This window comes from Myotis lucifugus, unplaced genomic scaffold, assembly GCF_000147115.1.
Source record: "Myotis lucifugus unplaced genomic scaffold, Myoluc2.0 scaffold_19, whole genome shotgun sequence".
NCBI classification, from domain to species: Eukaryota; Metazoa; Chordata; class Mammalia; order Chiroptera; family Vespertilionidae; genus Myotis; species Myotis lucifugus.
In genome coordinates this window covers 1,953,156-1,969,451 of record NW_005871067.1, presented here as the reverse complement: position 1 = coordinate 1,969,451, position 16,296 = coordinate 1,953,156, and the positions used below count along the sequence as shown (strand labels likewise).

The 16,296-nt window shown below is 39.3% G+C and overlaps 1 protein-coding gene across 1 annotated transcript in view; it reads right to left on the bottom strand.

Moving 5' to 3' along the window:
- Window positions 1–2,148: 2,148 nt before the first annotated feature.
- B3GLCT (beta 3-glucosyltransferase) overlaps window positions 2,149–16,296 on the bottom strand; it is a 93,410-nt gene continuing 79,262 nt past the window's right edge. The window contains exons 12-13 of the mRNA XM_023751298.1: window positions 13,616–13,760; window positions 2,149–4,240 (exon numbers count right to left, since the gene is read on the bottom strand). Of these exons, the coding sequence (XP_023607066.1) occupies window positions 4,073–4,240; window positions 13,616–13,760 (313 nt within the window). The 3' untranslated portion in view covers window positions 2,149–4,072. The remainder of the gene's footprint in view (window positions 4,241–13,615; window positions 13,761–16,296) is intronic.

Sequence of the window (16,296 nt, the reverse complement as noted above, 5' to 3'; positions counted from 1 at the left end):
GTTCAAAATACAGGGTGTGGCATGCAGGTCTCCTGAGGCTTCTGGGAGGGGCGAGCTCCTCAGGAAAAATGGCTGGTTAGGTTTGGACTCGTATTAACTACCAAATGCAGGGCTCCTGGCTACTGCTCTTCCACATCTACCTGCCCTGTCTCCCACCCCAGCCTCTCTTCAGACACCTAAAGTCCATGCCTCCCTCCCTGCACCAAACCCTTGGGTGAGTAGTTGCAAATGAAAACTCCTGTGCTCTGGGTTTAGAGAAAAAACAAACAAAAAGACAAAACTGCGGCTTTTCTCTCAGATCACCGTCAGTCTGCTGGCTCCAGACTCTGCCTCAGCCAGCAGTCCTGCCACTGTTTGCCGCTGGATGTTAAGTGGGCCAGGGTCACAACTCCGGTGCTTTGGGCTGTGGAGCCCAGCCTGGGCTCTGTCTTCTGAGAGAACAGACCCTCTCATAGCCCAGTGCTCCCCCCTCTCTTGGCCCGCTGGCCTGCCACCTCTGAGAACTGGGTCCTCTCCTCTCGTGCCTCACCCTTCCTACATGTCTCCAGGTGCTTTCTGTCCTTCCTTGATACGTCTTCTCCTCAGCTGGACCTCAGTTTGTAATTCCAGGAGAATGTTCTCCAATTTAGTTGCATTTCCAGTATGGCCCTGGGCCGAGGTGCATGACAAGCCTGCCTATTCGGCCGCCATTTTCTCTCCTCCGTAACCTTTGCATTCTTGAATCTTTCTATTCGGTTGGACCTTCATTCCATCATCACCTTCTCAGAGGCCCTCTCTGACCAGTCCATCAGAAGTAATCCCCAACCCACACCCAAGTCTATCACAGGACCCTGTTCTTAGTGTCTTCGTTTATCGCTATTAGAAATCATCTTGTCCATTAATTTGTTTACTGGTTTTTGTCCCTTCTCCTTACACTTACCCCTACTCCTCCAGGAATGAGCGCCTTTTGGTCGCAACCCCTTTGGCGGTCGAACGACCCTTTCACAGGGGTTTGCCTAAGACCATCCTGCATATCAGATATTTACATTACGATTCATAACAGTAGCAACATTACAGTTATGAAGTAGCAACGAAAATAATTTTATGGTTGGGTCACAACATGAGGAACTGTATTTAAAGGGCCAGAAGGTTGAGAACCACTGCTTTAAAGTGAAAACATCTGATGAAAGATCAGAAACAAAGCCTTCACTTTCTAGGTAGGAGGAAAACACATTTTGCAGCTGACATGTTTGCAGAATGCTTGGGAACATAAAACAGTAGTCTCCAGCATGTGCCAGGCATTCACAGATTCCAGGGAAAAGTGGTGAACAGCACAGACAAGGGCCATCCCGGAATATCTGGCACATAATGGGTGTTGAATATTAAACAGTGGCTGAATGAATCTATTCATTTTAGTTCACAGAAATTACATGTCTGATTATGAATGGACGACAATAGAAAATTCTTACAAATGTCTATTATACATTTTTGAGAAAAAATAGATAAAAAATTATAAGAGCTTGGATGTGGCAGCACTAGAGATATTCAGTAAATCAGGGTATTCAGAGAGCACTGATCTTTACAGACCCGTGCGCAGTGTCCTTGCAGGCTAGTGTGCTGTTGTTTTATAGTCTGTCTCTGGAGGCTGTGTTTGGGTCTGGCTTCTGACTTATCTGTAAGATGTAAAGAATCCTGCATAGTCAGATAACTAGCTTTGGCCACAGAAGAAATAGCTTAAAAGCAAATATAACATTCCAGTTATTCCACATACAACTCCTTGAGGTTGACATCCCTAGGATAAAAATAGCCATTTGGAAGTAAATTTCTACTAAAAAAGGCAAAGGAAGTAGGAATAGAACAATATCTTCCCTGGAAAGTTCAGATTAAAAACTTAGTTCCTAAGATATGAACTATATGGCAACCAGTTCCCAAACAGCATCTCCAATTCATTACATAATACAGATCATTGTTTTATAGACTCTGTATCACCACATTTTCAAATGTCTAATGGTTTCCTCTTAAGGGGATAGGTTTTTATTAATGTTTCTCTCTGAAAACTGTCTTTACTGAGCTGCAACTTTTTTCTCTGAGTTCTCTAATCCCCTTCCCCAACTCCTTCTAAGCTCCCGTTCTAGGTTGAACTAATAAACGCATTTGAGAAATCAGAACCTTAGGCAAAAACATTTTATTTGTGGTTAGGCTTACATAGTTCCAAAAAGTAAACATAATTCACAAAAGGCCTGAAGGTACCAGATGAGGTTCTCTGGTATCAAGAGAAGGCACTGATTGTAACAGAGGAAGCGCAAGGTATGTCTTTGTGTTCCAAGGCCAGTTTGATCCTATCAAGTGAATATGCTGTTTTCCAAGTGTGACAACTGGTAGGCAGACACAGAAAGAACTGAAGACTGTCCTCCACTGGGCTAGGCAGCCAGGCCCTCCAGGAGTATTATTACAACTGACAAGAAGGTGACGATGATGGTAGCAATGACAATAACCAAGCTACGACAACGATGCTGAAGTCAGCAGCAGCAGCTGACAATATCTATAAATTCCTTGGGTGCTTCTACCCAGCAGATCATCTGTTCCTGATCCATTTCTTCGACAGACCACAAAATCCACTTTAAGAAAACATAAATGTAATGCATTCAGGTGACACTGAAAACACACAGGTAGTTATTTGCTGATTTGGAAAATGGTAAATACTCTGGTATCATTTTGGAAATGAGTGAAATCTAAGCTACGAGAGAAATATATTGTTAAAAAGCACATACACATGGGGACTTTTGGTGGTATGGCTTTAAAACCTCTGCTTGGCTATACAAGCTTTATAAGCAAAATTAACAAATAGCAGTTTTTATTTTAAAAAAAGAAAAGAAGTATTTTGCTATACAAAAATTAGTTTAAGACGTATCAAAGTCAAATTTTCTGCAAATATCTTTAGAAAATGGAATTATGTAATTAAAACATCATATGACAGAATACTTTTTACAAATTAATAGTAAATGTGTTAAATTACTATATATTAAAGATATAATTTGAGAATTAGAGCTGTTTCACAATATTATGTTCAAATGTTATTCTTTAAGAACTCAGGAAAATTGGCAAATCAACCGGCTGTCCTTCCAATAGGGTTTCATGGTACCTCAGAAGAGTTACCTATTCTGAGTCAAGAGAGAGTCATTAAGTAACATTTAAAGAAAAAAAAGAGCAAAACATCAGGTACAAATTAATTTAATTCAATTCCGGAGACTTACATAGAGCTCACTGACTTAAATAAAACATGACAACTTTGTTTTTAAATATCAAGGACACAATTTCCTGGCAGCATCCAGCACACTTTCCTGTTACAAGCAAGCAAGAAAAGATAGTGCTTCAGGGAGAAACAGGACACAGAAGAACCACTAAAGAAGTGAAAAGTCCCCACAGAAGACTTCTTTTTTTTTATGAGGCACAAACAGAAAAAGAGATAAAACATAACAACCCTGATTACAGACTATGGGGAATTTCATAGCTAGACTCTTTAAGATGTTTTATGAATCATCCCTAGTATGGCATTATTCCTATCAGGTAACCAACAAATAATTTTCACCATCAACAATACAGTTACAAGTTCACACTACGGTAATATCCATGTCAATCAATGTTCCTTCTCTCCCTCTCTCTCCGTCTCTCTCTCTACACGTGCATGCACGGACACACACACGCACACGCGCACTCATACAGAATGATAAACAGTCACATCTCTCTGGTCTCATGCCCACTGAAACCTTCATTAAAATGAAGAGAAGGAACAGAAAGGAGACTTCTGGTGCTATTTATTTTCCTGTGATAGTAATAAAGCTGCTGTGTCACAGCTTGAAAACCACTGGAATCATTGTGTAGTACAACAATGCAGAATGCAAAAGCAAGTGATTTTTCCAGGAAAAAAAAGTTTACTTTATGATTCTGTTTCCTCCCCCCTCAAAAAATACCACATACAGGATTTCCACCAAAAGTCAGGAAGCTTCTGCGGCATACGCCAAGTAGCACACGGACAGCCCACAGGCGGAAGCTAAAGTCTGGGCTTCTGTTTGTGCTCCTAGGTCCGCAGGCTTTATAACTCATCTTCAAAGCCTTTTCGTGTCTCTGGTCTCGCTTTGTCTTCCTTGCTGGGTGCCAACCACGTGACATAAACCTTCAATGGGTCACTGTTCCAGTGTTTATGGAAGGATATGGGAACCTGATGAGAAAGGTAGTCCTCAGGGTAATCCACGGGCCGGGCCTGCAGGAAGAAAGGAGAATTATGCTCGCTCCTTCATTGAGAACAATTTTGCCCCAGGATAGCATGTGAATGTATGAAACAATTGTATTCCTTCAATATTTGATATTGGTTATGGGAATCTAAAGCAAGAAGGAAAATCTGTTCCACTAAAACTTTTCCTCTCACTGTAGGCTTGTAGCCTTTGCGTCTCCAGATACTTTAATGTCCCAAATGCATCACTTTATGCCTCTGTGGGAGATTCCTCGACCACAGGTAATAAATATAGAAGGCTTTGCATGGTACTTTCAGTTACTATTAGGGTTCTCAAAAAGGCAGAAAAAATTATTTCCCAGGTCTGTCTACAGGTACTCGGACCAGGTGGGGCAGGACATTCTCAGGGCTCCCTTTGCCTGTCTCCTGCTGACAACTCCTTAGGAATGCCTGTGTCTTTTAGTGGAGGGAACGTGAGGCTGAGTGACCACTCACCTCCTACCTGAATATCTCATCTGGCTCCAGAAGTGTAAATGGCCGTTCTGCTTAACCCAAAACTTTTTAATGCCTAAAAGTATTTGTATTATCATTTCAAAATTCTCTAAACTTAAGAAATGAAATTTAAGTAGAATCAGATATAGCCTAGATCAGCGGTCGGCAAACTGAGGCTCGCGAGCCACATGTGGCTCTTTGGCCCCTTGAGTATGGCTCTTCCACAAAATACCGACTTCTGTGCATGGGCCACGAAGTTTCAATCGCACTGTACATGCGCGCCCGCATGTGGTATTTTGTGGAAGAGCCACACTCAAGGGGCCAAAGAGCCGCATGTGGCTTGCGAGCCACAGTTTGCCGACCACTGGCCTACATGGACAAGACTGAATAAGTAGCTTACAAGGTTTGGAAGAAAACTGATACCAGATCCTGTTTTGTTTGCTCTAAAGACAGCATCCATCTTCTGTCAATGTTCATCTTGTTTATACATTTCTACAGCCTATCTGTGTTATATAATAACTCACTGGGTTAGAAATACTAAGAGTCTAGACCAGTGATGGTGAACTTTTTGAGCTCGGCGTGTCAGCATTTTGAAAAACCCTAACTTAACTCTGGTGCCGAGTCACATATAGAAATTTTTTGATATTTGAAACCATAGTAAAACAAAGACTTATATTTTTGATATTTATTTTATATATTTAAATGCCATTTAAAAAGAAAAATCAACCAAAAAAAATGAGTTCACATGTCACCTCTGACACGCGTGTCATAGGTTCGCCATCACTGGTCTAGACCTTAGTAAAACTAGAAATGATACATTTTAAGAACAAGTCTTTTCTAGACTAATATTTTATTAAATTTAGCTTAAATTTTTCATAAATATTTAAAGTCTTGTGAAGGTTCCCAGAATACCTTCATTAAAATTTTATTTCATCCAATCCTTGAAACAACCTTGCAAGATAATCAGATTATCGTGATTCATCTCTAATTTATAGATGAGGAAACCAGAGCTCAAAGAAGTTGTGACTTCCATGGGGTAGTATGACTAGCAAATGTTGGAATGGGAGCAAGGGCTGGTGCCAGTTGCTAGTCCAGTGTCCTACCAGGATGCCTGAGCTGGACCTCAGTGCACAGGCCTGGCACACCACCTGTGCTTTAGTTCCCCAGCCTCCCTGGGAGGCTGTGTGCAGTGGTGGCACATATATCCTGCTCATATGAGTGCTCAAACGATAATACCTGTGAGGAAGGCTTCAAAGTAATGAACAGGGAGAACCTTCACACTTGTCAACATTTGGTATGGCCACTGTATTTCCCTTTAAAAATTCTAAGCACTCATAGAGTTAAAAATTTAAAAAGGAAATTTAAAAGGAAAATACAGTGAGATAGCAAAAATATACTGGATTTCGGTCTAATTGAGTTGGGAATGTTTTGAATATTAGCTGAGGGAATTCATATATTGTGTGATGTTTATTAGCAAGGCCGTCTGAGAGTTTGCTGGCAGGAAGGAAACCCTAGGAGAAACTTACTCCCAATTCAATTCTCAGATAATCCCACAACAGACCCAAAGAAAGAAAAAAAGCTGTATCACTGCTTGTTTTTCACATCTAGAAATGAAAGGTGGGAGATACAGATATGCCTAACAGAAAGAAAAGAAATGCATAACATCTTTCTCTTTATTAATTTCTTGCCAAAAAAAACCCAAACCTGACAATCGATTTATTTCTCTAAGTTAATAAAAGAAAGTAATTTTATGGATCTACAAACTTCTAAAGTCTGAGGCTACCTACTGTCTTTCCCTCTATTAATATAATTTAAAGTGATAACTGCTTCTCAGCAGCCCTGTATGCAAGGGAAGAGCTGGCCTAACAAGCATTAGAAGGTGCTAATCATATCTGATAAATGAGGTCACAGAAAAGAACATGAAAACTAGAAAAGTGAAATGATCCAAAGAGGCATCTATAACATCGAGACGTGTATTAGGAAACAGCCTCTCAAAATCACATCTCTGTGCCCAAAATGCCAAAGGGAAATCCAAACTGGGCAGGGTCAGCACGTGAACATAAATTGGGCAAAATTAACACCTTTTACCTGTAAAGATTAGAGCACACAAAATAGTACAACAAATGGAGATTAAAACTGTATTTCCTTAGACATATATCCATGTGTTATAGCTGTATTGAGGTGTACTTTATATATATACAATTCACACAGTTATGGTAGTTTGAACATTTTTGGTAAATATCCAGTTAGCCAACCACAAATCCAGTTTCAGAACACTATAATTCCCTGGCAAGTGTTTTTAGTCAATCCCTGTCCCCACTGGCAGACCCAGGAAACCTAATTTGCTTTTTCTCTATAGTATTGCCTTTTCTAAAACTTTCTTATCAGTGGAATCATATAGTATGAACTAGAGGCCCGGTGCACAGATCCGTGCACCAGTGGGGTCCCTCAGCCTGGCCTGCACCCTCTCGCAATTCGGGACCCCTCGGGGGATGTTGGACTGCCGGCTTCAGTCCAATCCCCGCAGGCTAGGCTGAAGGACCCCACTGGTGCACCGTGCGCTGGGCCTTTAGTATGCATATAAGATCTTTGGTTAATCTCTTCCTGCCCTCCTCCTTCCCCACTCCCCTCTGAGATTCATCAGTCTGTTCCATGTTTCCATGCCTGTGTGTTGAGCGTCTGCCCCCTGGTGGTCATTGCACATCACAGCTACCAGTAGAATGGTCGGACGGTCGCTTAGGCTTTTACATATATATACTAGAAGCCTGTTGCACAAAGATTCGCGCAATAGGCCTTCCGTCCCCTGGCTGCTGGCACCGGTTTTCCACCGGCACCCAGGACCCAGGCCTTTGGTCCAGCCGCAGCAGAGAAGCCAAGCCTCTTCAGTCTTCAGTCTTCACTCCAGCTGGAGCCTTCAGTCTTCACTCCGCACCTGCATATGCAAATTAACCACCATCTTTGTTGGGTTAATTTGCATAGTTGCTCTGATTGGCTGGTGGGCATAGTGGAGTGACACCAATTTGCATGTTTCTCTATTGTAGATATAGATTTTGTGCCTGGCTTCCTTCATTTAGCACAGTTGCATATATCAATGGTTCATTCCTCTTACTGTTGAGCAATATTGCATTGGGTGGAAATACCACACAAACAACAAACATTTCTGATCACACAGCTTTCATGGGTCAGGAATCTGGACACACTTAGCTGGGAGCTCAGCTTCATAATCTCCAGGAGATGCCAGCCCAGGCTATGTGGTTTCATCTGAGGCTCAACTGAGAAAAGAGCCCCTTCCAGGCTCACTTGGTGGGGTCCCTCAGCCTGGCTGTATTCAGTTCCTTGTGGGCCAGTGGACTGAGGGCCTCACTTCCTTGCCCCCTGGGCAGCTTGCTTTACCAAACCTTGCAAACCAAAAAAAGCCACAGGGAGAGCTTGCAAGGAAGATGGAAATCTCCTAACTACAAAAGAGACATCCCATCATCTTTGCCATACTCTACTGACCCACACCCAAGAGGAGGGGATTACACAAGGGTGTGAACATCAGCAGAAGGGGACCATTGAGAACTATGTCATAAATTGCCTTCCATGTGTATGTTTAACTTTTAAGAAATTGCCAGAATGTTTCCAAAGTGACTGTCTTTTATATTCCCACTAGAAATAGAGGAGAGATCCAGTTTTCCAAATCCTCATCAACATTTGGTATGGTCTGTCGTTCTGCTTAGCCATTTTAGTAGATGTATGGTGGTGCCTTATACAGACTTTAGTTTATATTTCTCTCTAAAGACTGATAACATTGAGCATCTTTACATGCACTTAATAGCCATTCATATATCTTCTTTAGTGAAATGTCTATTCAAACGTTTGCCCATTTTAAACTGCATGGTTTGTTTTCTTATTGAGTTGTAAAAGATTGTTTCATATTCTGGGCACAGGTCCTCTTTCAGATAAACGAGCTGCAAGTATTTCTCCAATTCTATGACTTGGATTTTTTTTTCTTAATGATATCCGTTGAAGAGCAAAGTTTTAAAAAATTGTATGAAGTTCAATTTGTGAGTTTTTCTTTATATGGATCATGCTTCTAACGCCATAAGAAATCTGCCTCAAGAAAGGTCACAAATAATTATCCCTATGTTTTATTCCAGAAGTGTATAGCTTTAGCTCTGATATTTTGTACTATGATCCATTTTGAGTTAATTTGTGTGTATGGTGTGAGGTAAGGTTCTACGTGGATATATATAATTGTTCTAGCACCATTTGTTCCATTCCCCACTGGTTGCCTTAGCACCTTTACCATAAACGGGAGGGTTTATTTCTAGAATCTCTATCCAGTTCCATTGTTTATCTTTATAATAACCTCATATTGTCTTGATTATTGTAGATTTATAAGTTTTGAAACCTGTAAGTATAAATCCTCCAATTTTCATCTCCTTTTTAAAATGTTTTATATTTCCATATACATTTGAGAATCAGATTGTCAATTTTTATAAAGAAGCCTGCTATGACTTTGATATGGATTTCACTGAATCTTTAGATCAATTTGGGGAGTGTGGGGAAAGAAAATTTCCCTGAATTTGTTTTCATGTAAAAAAAGAAAAAAAAAGGAAAGCTTTAAAGCTGCCCACTAGAAACATCTCATATCCCATGAGAATCAGATTTGTAGCTATTTGTCTATCTAATTTCTCTGGCCCAAAATGACAGTAAAACTTTCCTTATCTTTTGGAGAAGTCCAATGGTTACATCCTTGCATTAGTCCCTAGGTTAAGCCCCAAGGTGCCAGGAAGACCTGAACACTATCACCCTAGGGATAAAATTACATTTTAAAAAGGAATATGGTCCCTGAAGATATATATATTTTGTCTACCAAAAGGGGAAAGGGACAGCAGCCTCCCTCACCTTTATGATTTTTTCTTATCCCTTGCCTATGGGTATCTGGCTACTTATATAGGACAATTGACCCGGCTCTCATCAATATTGCCCTGGAGGAAAAAGCCAGGTCAAAGGGTGGTGGGGGAGGAGGGTCAAGGTGTGCTTATTATTTACTGTGAGGAATTTAATTTAAAAATCTCTCTGATGTAGAATATTTCATGTACACATTTAGAATATAATAAAGAAAATTTTAAAAATATAAGAAATTAATAAACATTTTTAATGAATTTATAAACAGTGAAAATTTCCATCATAGCAATATTGAGTCTTCCAAACCATAAATGTGTATTTACACATACACACATTTTTCTTCTCTTAATTATATTTATATGCACATATATATACACATATGTATACATGCATACAAACAAATGCACAGTCTTTTATATTTTCCCTCATGTTAACCTTTTCCAGTATTACTCACTCCTTCTGATATCTTCCAATTACCATATGGAATTATATCCTTTCAGCCCAAAGAATTTCCTTTAGTTTTTCTTGCAGGGAATGTCTACTAGCAAAGGATTCTCTCACTTTTTGTTTATCTGGGAATGTCTTTATTACACTTCCATTTTGGAAGGAAAGTTTTACTGGATATAGAATCATTGGTTGATTAGTTCTTTTTTTTTCTTTCAGCCTTTAGGCTTTTATTATTTCTAATGAAAAATAAATCAGCAAGTAATCTTATTTTTTGTTTCCCTTTTCATTAGGCTTTCTGATATTTTTAAGATTTTTCACTCTTCATTGTCTTTCAACAGTTTGTGATTCTTTTTATAATTATCCTACTTGAGTTTTATTGAGATCCTTAGGTCTATAGATTAATGTTTACATCACATTTGGTAGGTTTCAACTCTTATTTCTTAAAAAAATATTTTTTGGCCAATTCTCCCCTCTTTTTTTTAGTACTCTCATTAAATGTATGTGGATATATTCTATGGTTTACTCATGTCTCTAAGGAGGCTCTGTTCATTTTTCTTCAGTCTTTTCTCTCTCTTGTCTTTGGATTAAGTCACTTCTATTGTTTGCCTTCAAATTCACTAATTGTTTTTTCTGCCATCTCAAATTTACTGTTAAGTCCATCTACATAATGTCTCATTTTAGTTAATAGGTGTTACAACTATAGAATTTTTACTTGGTTCTTTATCATAGTTTCTATTTTTCTATTAAGATATGCTATTTGTTGTCATTGTCATATTTGCCTTTAATTATATGAACACTGTTTCCTTTAATTATGTGCCTACAGTGTTATTAACTCCTTTGAAGTCTTTGTCTATCAATTCCACCATCTGATCCCACTCAAAGTCAGGTTTATTGATTACATTTTCCCCTGAGTATGTCTCTTTGCTTGTCTCATGATAATTTTTTAAACTGATTATTTTAGATAATGTAGTAGAGCAACTCATAAATCTGTTTACCATTACTACTTTTTTTTTTTAAGTAGCTTGCCTGGACTTACACTGTGGAATCTTTTTTCCTGCAGTGTGTGGCTGCTGGTATCTCCATTCAAGTTTAGTTCTTATTTTTATGTGGCTTGCTAGAAGTTATCCTTGTGCTTGAATAGCTTGGTAGTCAATTTAAGATATTGGCAGGGATTGTACTCAAACACCTTGAGTCCATCAGGTTCTTACCAATGTGTGGGTTGGAAAGTACATTCAAAGCTTCAGTGGGTTTCCAAACATGTTTTGGCTTTTACTTTCTACTAGGCTCATCCACGGTCCTATGTGTGTACACATAGTTCCTTAGCAGGCCAAGAATTGTGTAGAGCTTTCCTATTCATACTCTTGCTCTCTCATTTCCAGGGTATTGGGTATTGTTACATTTTTGACTAGTACATCTTTCACTGTATCCTAGATTGCAAATTCAGGCCAGTAAGAGGTGCACATTTTTCTTGTTTGTTTCCTATCAAACTTGACAATTTTGGTTAACAATTTTAGTTTCATCTCTCCCTCCCCAAATCAAGTTTACTGACTCTGAGAGCAAAACTGGTGTTGTCTCCATCCAGGCCCAACCAGTAAAACTGGGGGGACTTCTGGCAGAAAGGGCTCAGAAGACCTCAGACACTGTTGTTCTTACCCAAAACTATAGCAGTTTTTCAGCAGTAAATGCTTCTGGTTGATTTTCAGAATCTGGAAATGGTTTTTCTGACAATTTTATGCAGACGGTTCACTGGCCATTGCATGTTGCTATACCCATCAGTAGCATATCATTTTGGAAGAACAGAAAACCATATGCTCTGGGAACTTTCTTTGTAACAAAGGGATTACTAGGCTACACATTTCTTAAAGCTCCCTTCTAAACCTATAATTTTACCATAACCTTCCCTGGCTAAAAAGAGGAGAGTGGCCCAGGCAACTTTGCATCTGGGACTGCTTCCAAATGCCCACTGCATCTCTAACTCATCAGGAATCCTAGCTTTTCTCTTTTTGCCTCATATCCATTTTTCAATATGAACAAATATAGTTTTTGGATCAGTGTTCACACCTTACAAAAGGAAAGTAAATTCAAAACACAGCAAATTCTCTAAAAGAGCTTAAGAACAAAAAGGTATCACAGTACCTGTTGGGAGGTCAGGGTTTAAGTACATTTTATGATTTTGGAAAGGCTTAAAATTTATTATGTGGACTACAGAAATCAAGAGTTTTACGATGTAGGGAACAACAATTTTTAAAAATTATCTTCAAAGAACTTTCACTCAAGGAAAATTTCCATCTTTCTTTTCTCCTTATCATGTTATTTACTCATGTATTCTTTCCCTAAGTAAAAAAGGTTGTCATAAAAATCCAAGACATATTAACAAAGATAATATATTTCCCTTACACACCAAAAGTTTTAATCACCCTTCCTTTTCTATGATAGAAACATGAGATAGAGCAAGAGAGAAAGCCAGAGAGAATAATTTGCTTTTCTAAGTCAATATAACACAAGACATAGACTGAAATGGGTAAGACCATTCAAAGTTATAAAAGATGGATAAGTATCTTCTTACTGGTACTATGAAGGAGGTTTCTCATGCATTTCTTATTATTTAAGGTCTATTTTTTTATCCTTCCTTGTGGTTCACAAAAATGTGGAAATGGAGTCTGCCTTTTTGATGCAAACACCTTCTTTACCTTGCTCACATTACTTTTTATAATGCTATTTCTGTCACGCTCAATTTTCTATATTGCTATGATAGCATCTGCTGCTGGCTACTAAATCATAAAGACCAAGTTTTCAATATAAGGAGAGCACTGAAGATACACATGCATTTCTACATTTCAAATTTCAAGAAGCTTTGCACTGAAGAAGAGCACTGAATGGCTGTGGGCTATGCTTATTTTTAGAGAAAGTATATCTGCTATTAGTCTTACAATATCAGAACATCCACTGACATAATTCTTAAAAAGCTTACTAAAAATAATGCAGAAAAATTGCCTTCTCCAACCCCAAACTGCAGTATGGTGAAGCTACTAGCACCAACCACCCCTGGTAAACATCATCTTGTCTCTTCTATGACCCCCAGAATATATGCTTATTGAGATTTATAAAGTTTAGCCACTCAGTTTAATAGCAACCAAAGGGGGTAAACCCAATAAAAAGGTAGCCAATGGACAGCATAAAAATGGAGGACAGTATAAAATTACATACATTTGATGGCCTGCAAGACAATATTTGGTCAATCCTGTATATTTCTAATAATTCTTAAATGCCATCAACTCTTTAACTCAAAAAAATAAAAATAACATAAAGGGGAAAGAGAACAAATTTTCCCTGTTGTTACAGCCAAGGGTCCTGGTCAAATTCCATTTCATTTTCTAGATTGTTCTGCCTTCCATCTTCCTGCTGCCCATGGTACAGCATCAACCCCTGGACAAAGTGGTCAATAAGAATGCCTATAGAGCCTGTCCATGTGGTTCTTAAGACTGTTTCCAGAAAAATATGTGAAAGGCAAGGAGGAGAATCTTTCAGTGAGAAGAAATCCTTCTGAGGTAGAAATAAAAAACATTTCCTCACCTGGTGGAAGAGAGGGCTGTGTGTCACAGGGATTCCCAGGCTGCCGAAACACATCCCCAGGACCATGTCATCAGGAGCATCATTGCTGTAGCAACGACACTTACTGGCAAGAAGTCTCCTGATGGCTTCTCTGCTGAAGACCATTCTAGCAGGAAATCAGAGCAGACATAAGGGTTACAGCTGCCCCTTGAAACCATTAATCTGAATAAAGAAATATCATTCCAAGGCCACATTTCTGATAAAAAAAAATGTCACATCGGCAGTATTGTATATTTAATATAAATTCTGGGGTAAATGGCTTTTGTGCTTTCTATGAAAGGAAAACCACTTATTTATCTAATAGGTAGTATTATTTCTTTATATATTTCTTGCTAATATCATGCCATGTCCTTTTTCTATATGCCATTGGAGACTGGCATCATTCTTTAATTCCAAAATCTCAGTGAGATCAATAACAAAATCTACACTCGCAGCAGGTAGATGGGCCCAGAAAAAGTAGGTACCTCACTCATACAGGTAATGACCGACAATGAGATCAAATCTAAGTCTACAGAAGCTTCCATAACATGATTTTGAGAAAGAGAAAAAAGAAAACAGAGGGAGGAAGACTAATTAGCCTCAAACAGTGCTCTGATGGTACTTGACCTGATGCGTTGGGACTCATGTCCACTCCTGCCTTTCCAGACTCCCTCACCACCCATCCTGGCTTACAAATAGGGCACCACCCTGGGGAAGGCCTCTGCACTGGCAGTCTCTGGGGCTCCAGCAGAAGGTTGGCAGCAGTTTCATTCAGTAGCAAGGAGCAAGTCCTAGGACTGGCTCACATGCAGCATTGTGACCGACAGCGGCAGCCATAGTAGCCCACACAAATGGGTTCCACAAAATGGCATTTGCTTTGCTCCTCCAGCCATAGGAGGAATAATAGCTTTCTCTGGTTACCACCTCTAGGTAAGGCCACTGCACCCTTTTCCAACACTTTGTACCAAGTTCCTGAAATAAATTCCCCCTTTAAATATACTGATTGGTTTCTGGTTTCCTTTCTGGTCCTAGGGTGGTAATGGATCATCTCCTATAATGAATAACCCAGTAGCGATAAGGTTTAAGGGACAAATATGGTTCACAACTTCATTCCCAATAAGTAACAACACTCTTGAAGGCAAAACTGTCTAAAATTTATCTATATATTCCCACAGCCGAATACAGGGCCTCACCAAATAAAAGTTTGATGTATCAAACAAGTGTGAATGAAGCTCCCTTTGCAAAGATCTTCCTGAAGGAGAAAGAGTTCAACGGATCAGTCTAGTAGGAAGGGAAAAAGGACAAAGCTTGGACAATCACTGATGCAAAAATGGTGATTCCACACTCAGCTGGGCTCAGTTCAGAGCAGTTTAACTAACGTAAGTGAACAAGCGGCTGGCAACGCAACAATGCGGAGGCGCTCTCCCTGCCTTACAAGTCAGAAGACACAATATGATCAGACAAGAGAAAAAAGCTCTTTAAGATTATACAGCAAAATGTGACTGTATGAGGAGAACTACAAAAAGGGAAACTGCAAGCTTAAAACTCACCATAAATTATCTTTCTATTAGAAAGCCTAGTGCCCACCCATGACCCTGGGCCTCACACGTACATGGCTGTGTCAAACTCCAGCTCATCTCACTGACCCGGGGAATAGGAGATGAGGAGACACACATGGACTGTAAACAGACAGTCCCCTTAAATGCCACCTATCTGATGCCATATCAAGGACAATTTCACAAGTGTGCTCATATTCCAAACAGAGTTGTGATCTTGTTCATTGTCAACCCAATTTAAATAAAAACAATTCCTTTTTTCCTTTTTCCAGGATCTAGTAGAATGAGAAAGAACAGAAAGGCCTTTTATTTGAGTCCACTCTTTAAAAACTTTACTTTATAGGAAGATAAAATGCAAGCGTGAAATATTTATTAGTATTTTTATTTGTGCCTTCTCGCACAGAGCAGTCCTATATTTGTTATTCACATAAAATAAGTTCACAGGACCTTTAATGACATATGTTTATTAGTGTGCTGATGGGTTCTTTCATAATGAAGCTGCCCCCAAAATGGAAAGTTACCAGTCATACCATGTTATGTCTGCTATCTGCCAACTTTTAAATATTGAAAAGATATCGAAAGGCAATAAGACTAATAACGTGATTTCCTTTACCATACAACATACTAATTTAAAAATAAGAAAAACTGCCCAGCTGGTATGGCTTAGTGGTTGAGCGTTGACCCATGAATCAAGAAGTCACCAGTTCAATTCCCGGTCGGGGCACATGCCCAGGTTGTGGGCTTGATTCCCAGTACAGAGCATGCAGGAGGCAGCCAACTGATGATTCTATCTCATTATTAATGTTTCTTTCTTTCTCTCCCTCTCCCTACCTCTTTCTCTAAAAATAAATAAAAATATATTTAAAAAATAATAAGAAAAACTGAAATAGGAGACAGGGAATTGCCCCAGGGCGTACCAGAAAGTCAAAAATACACACTGAAAAAAAGTGCCTCAGGCGGGGGGAACTGGAGGAGAGTAAACGGGGGATAAATAGTGATGGATGGAGCCTTGACTTGAACACACAATACGATATATAGATGATGTGTTGTAGAATTATGCATGTGAAACCTGTAGAACTTTGTTAATCAGTGTCACCCCAACAAACT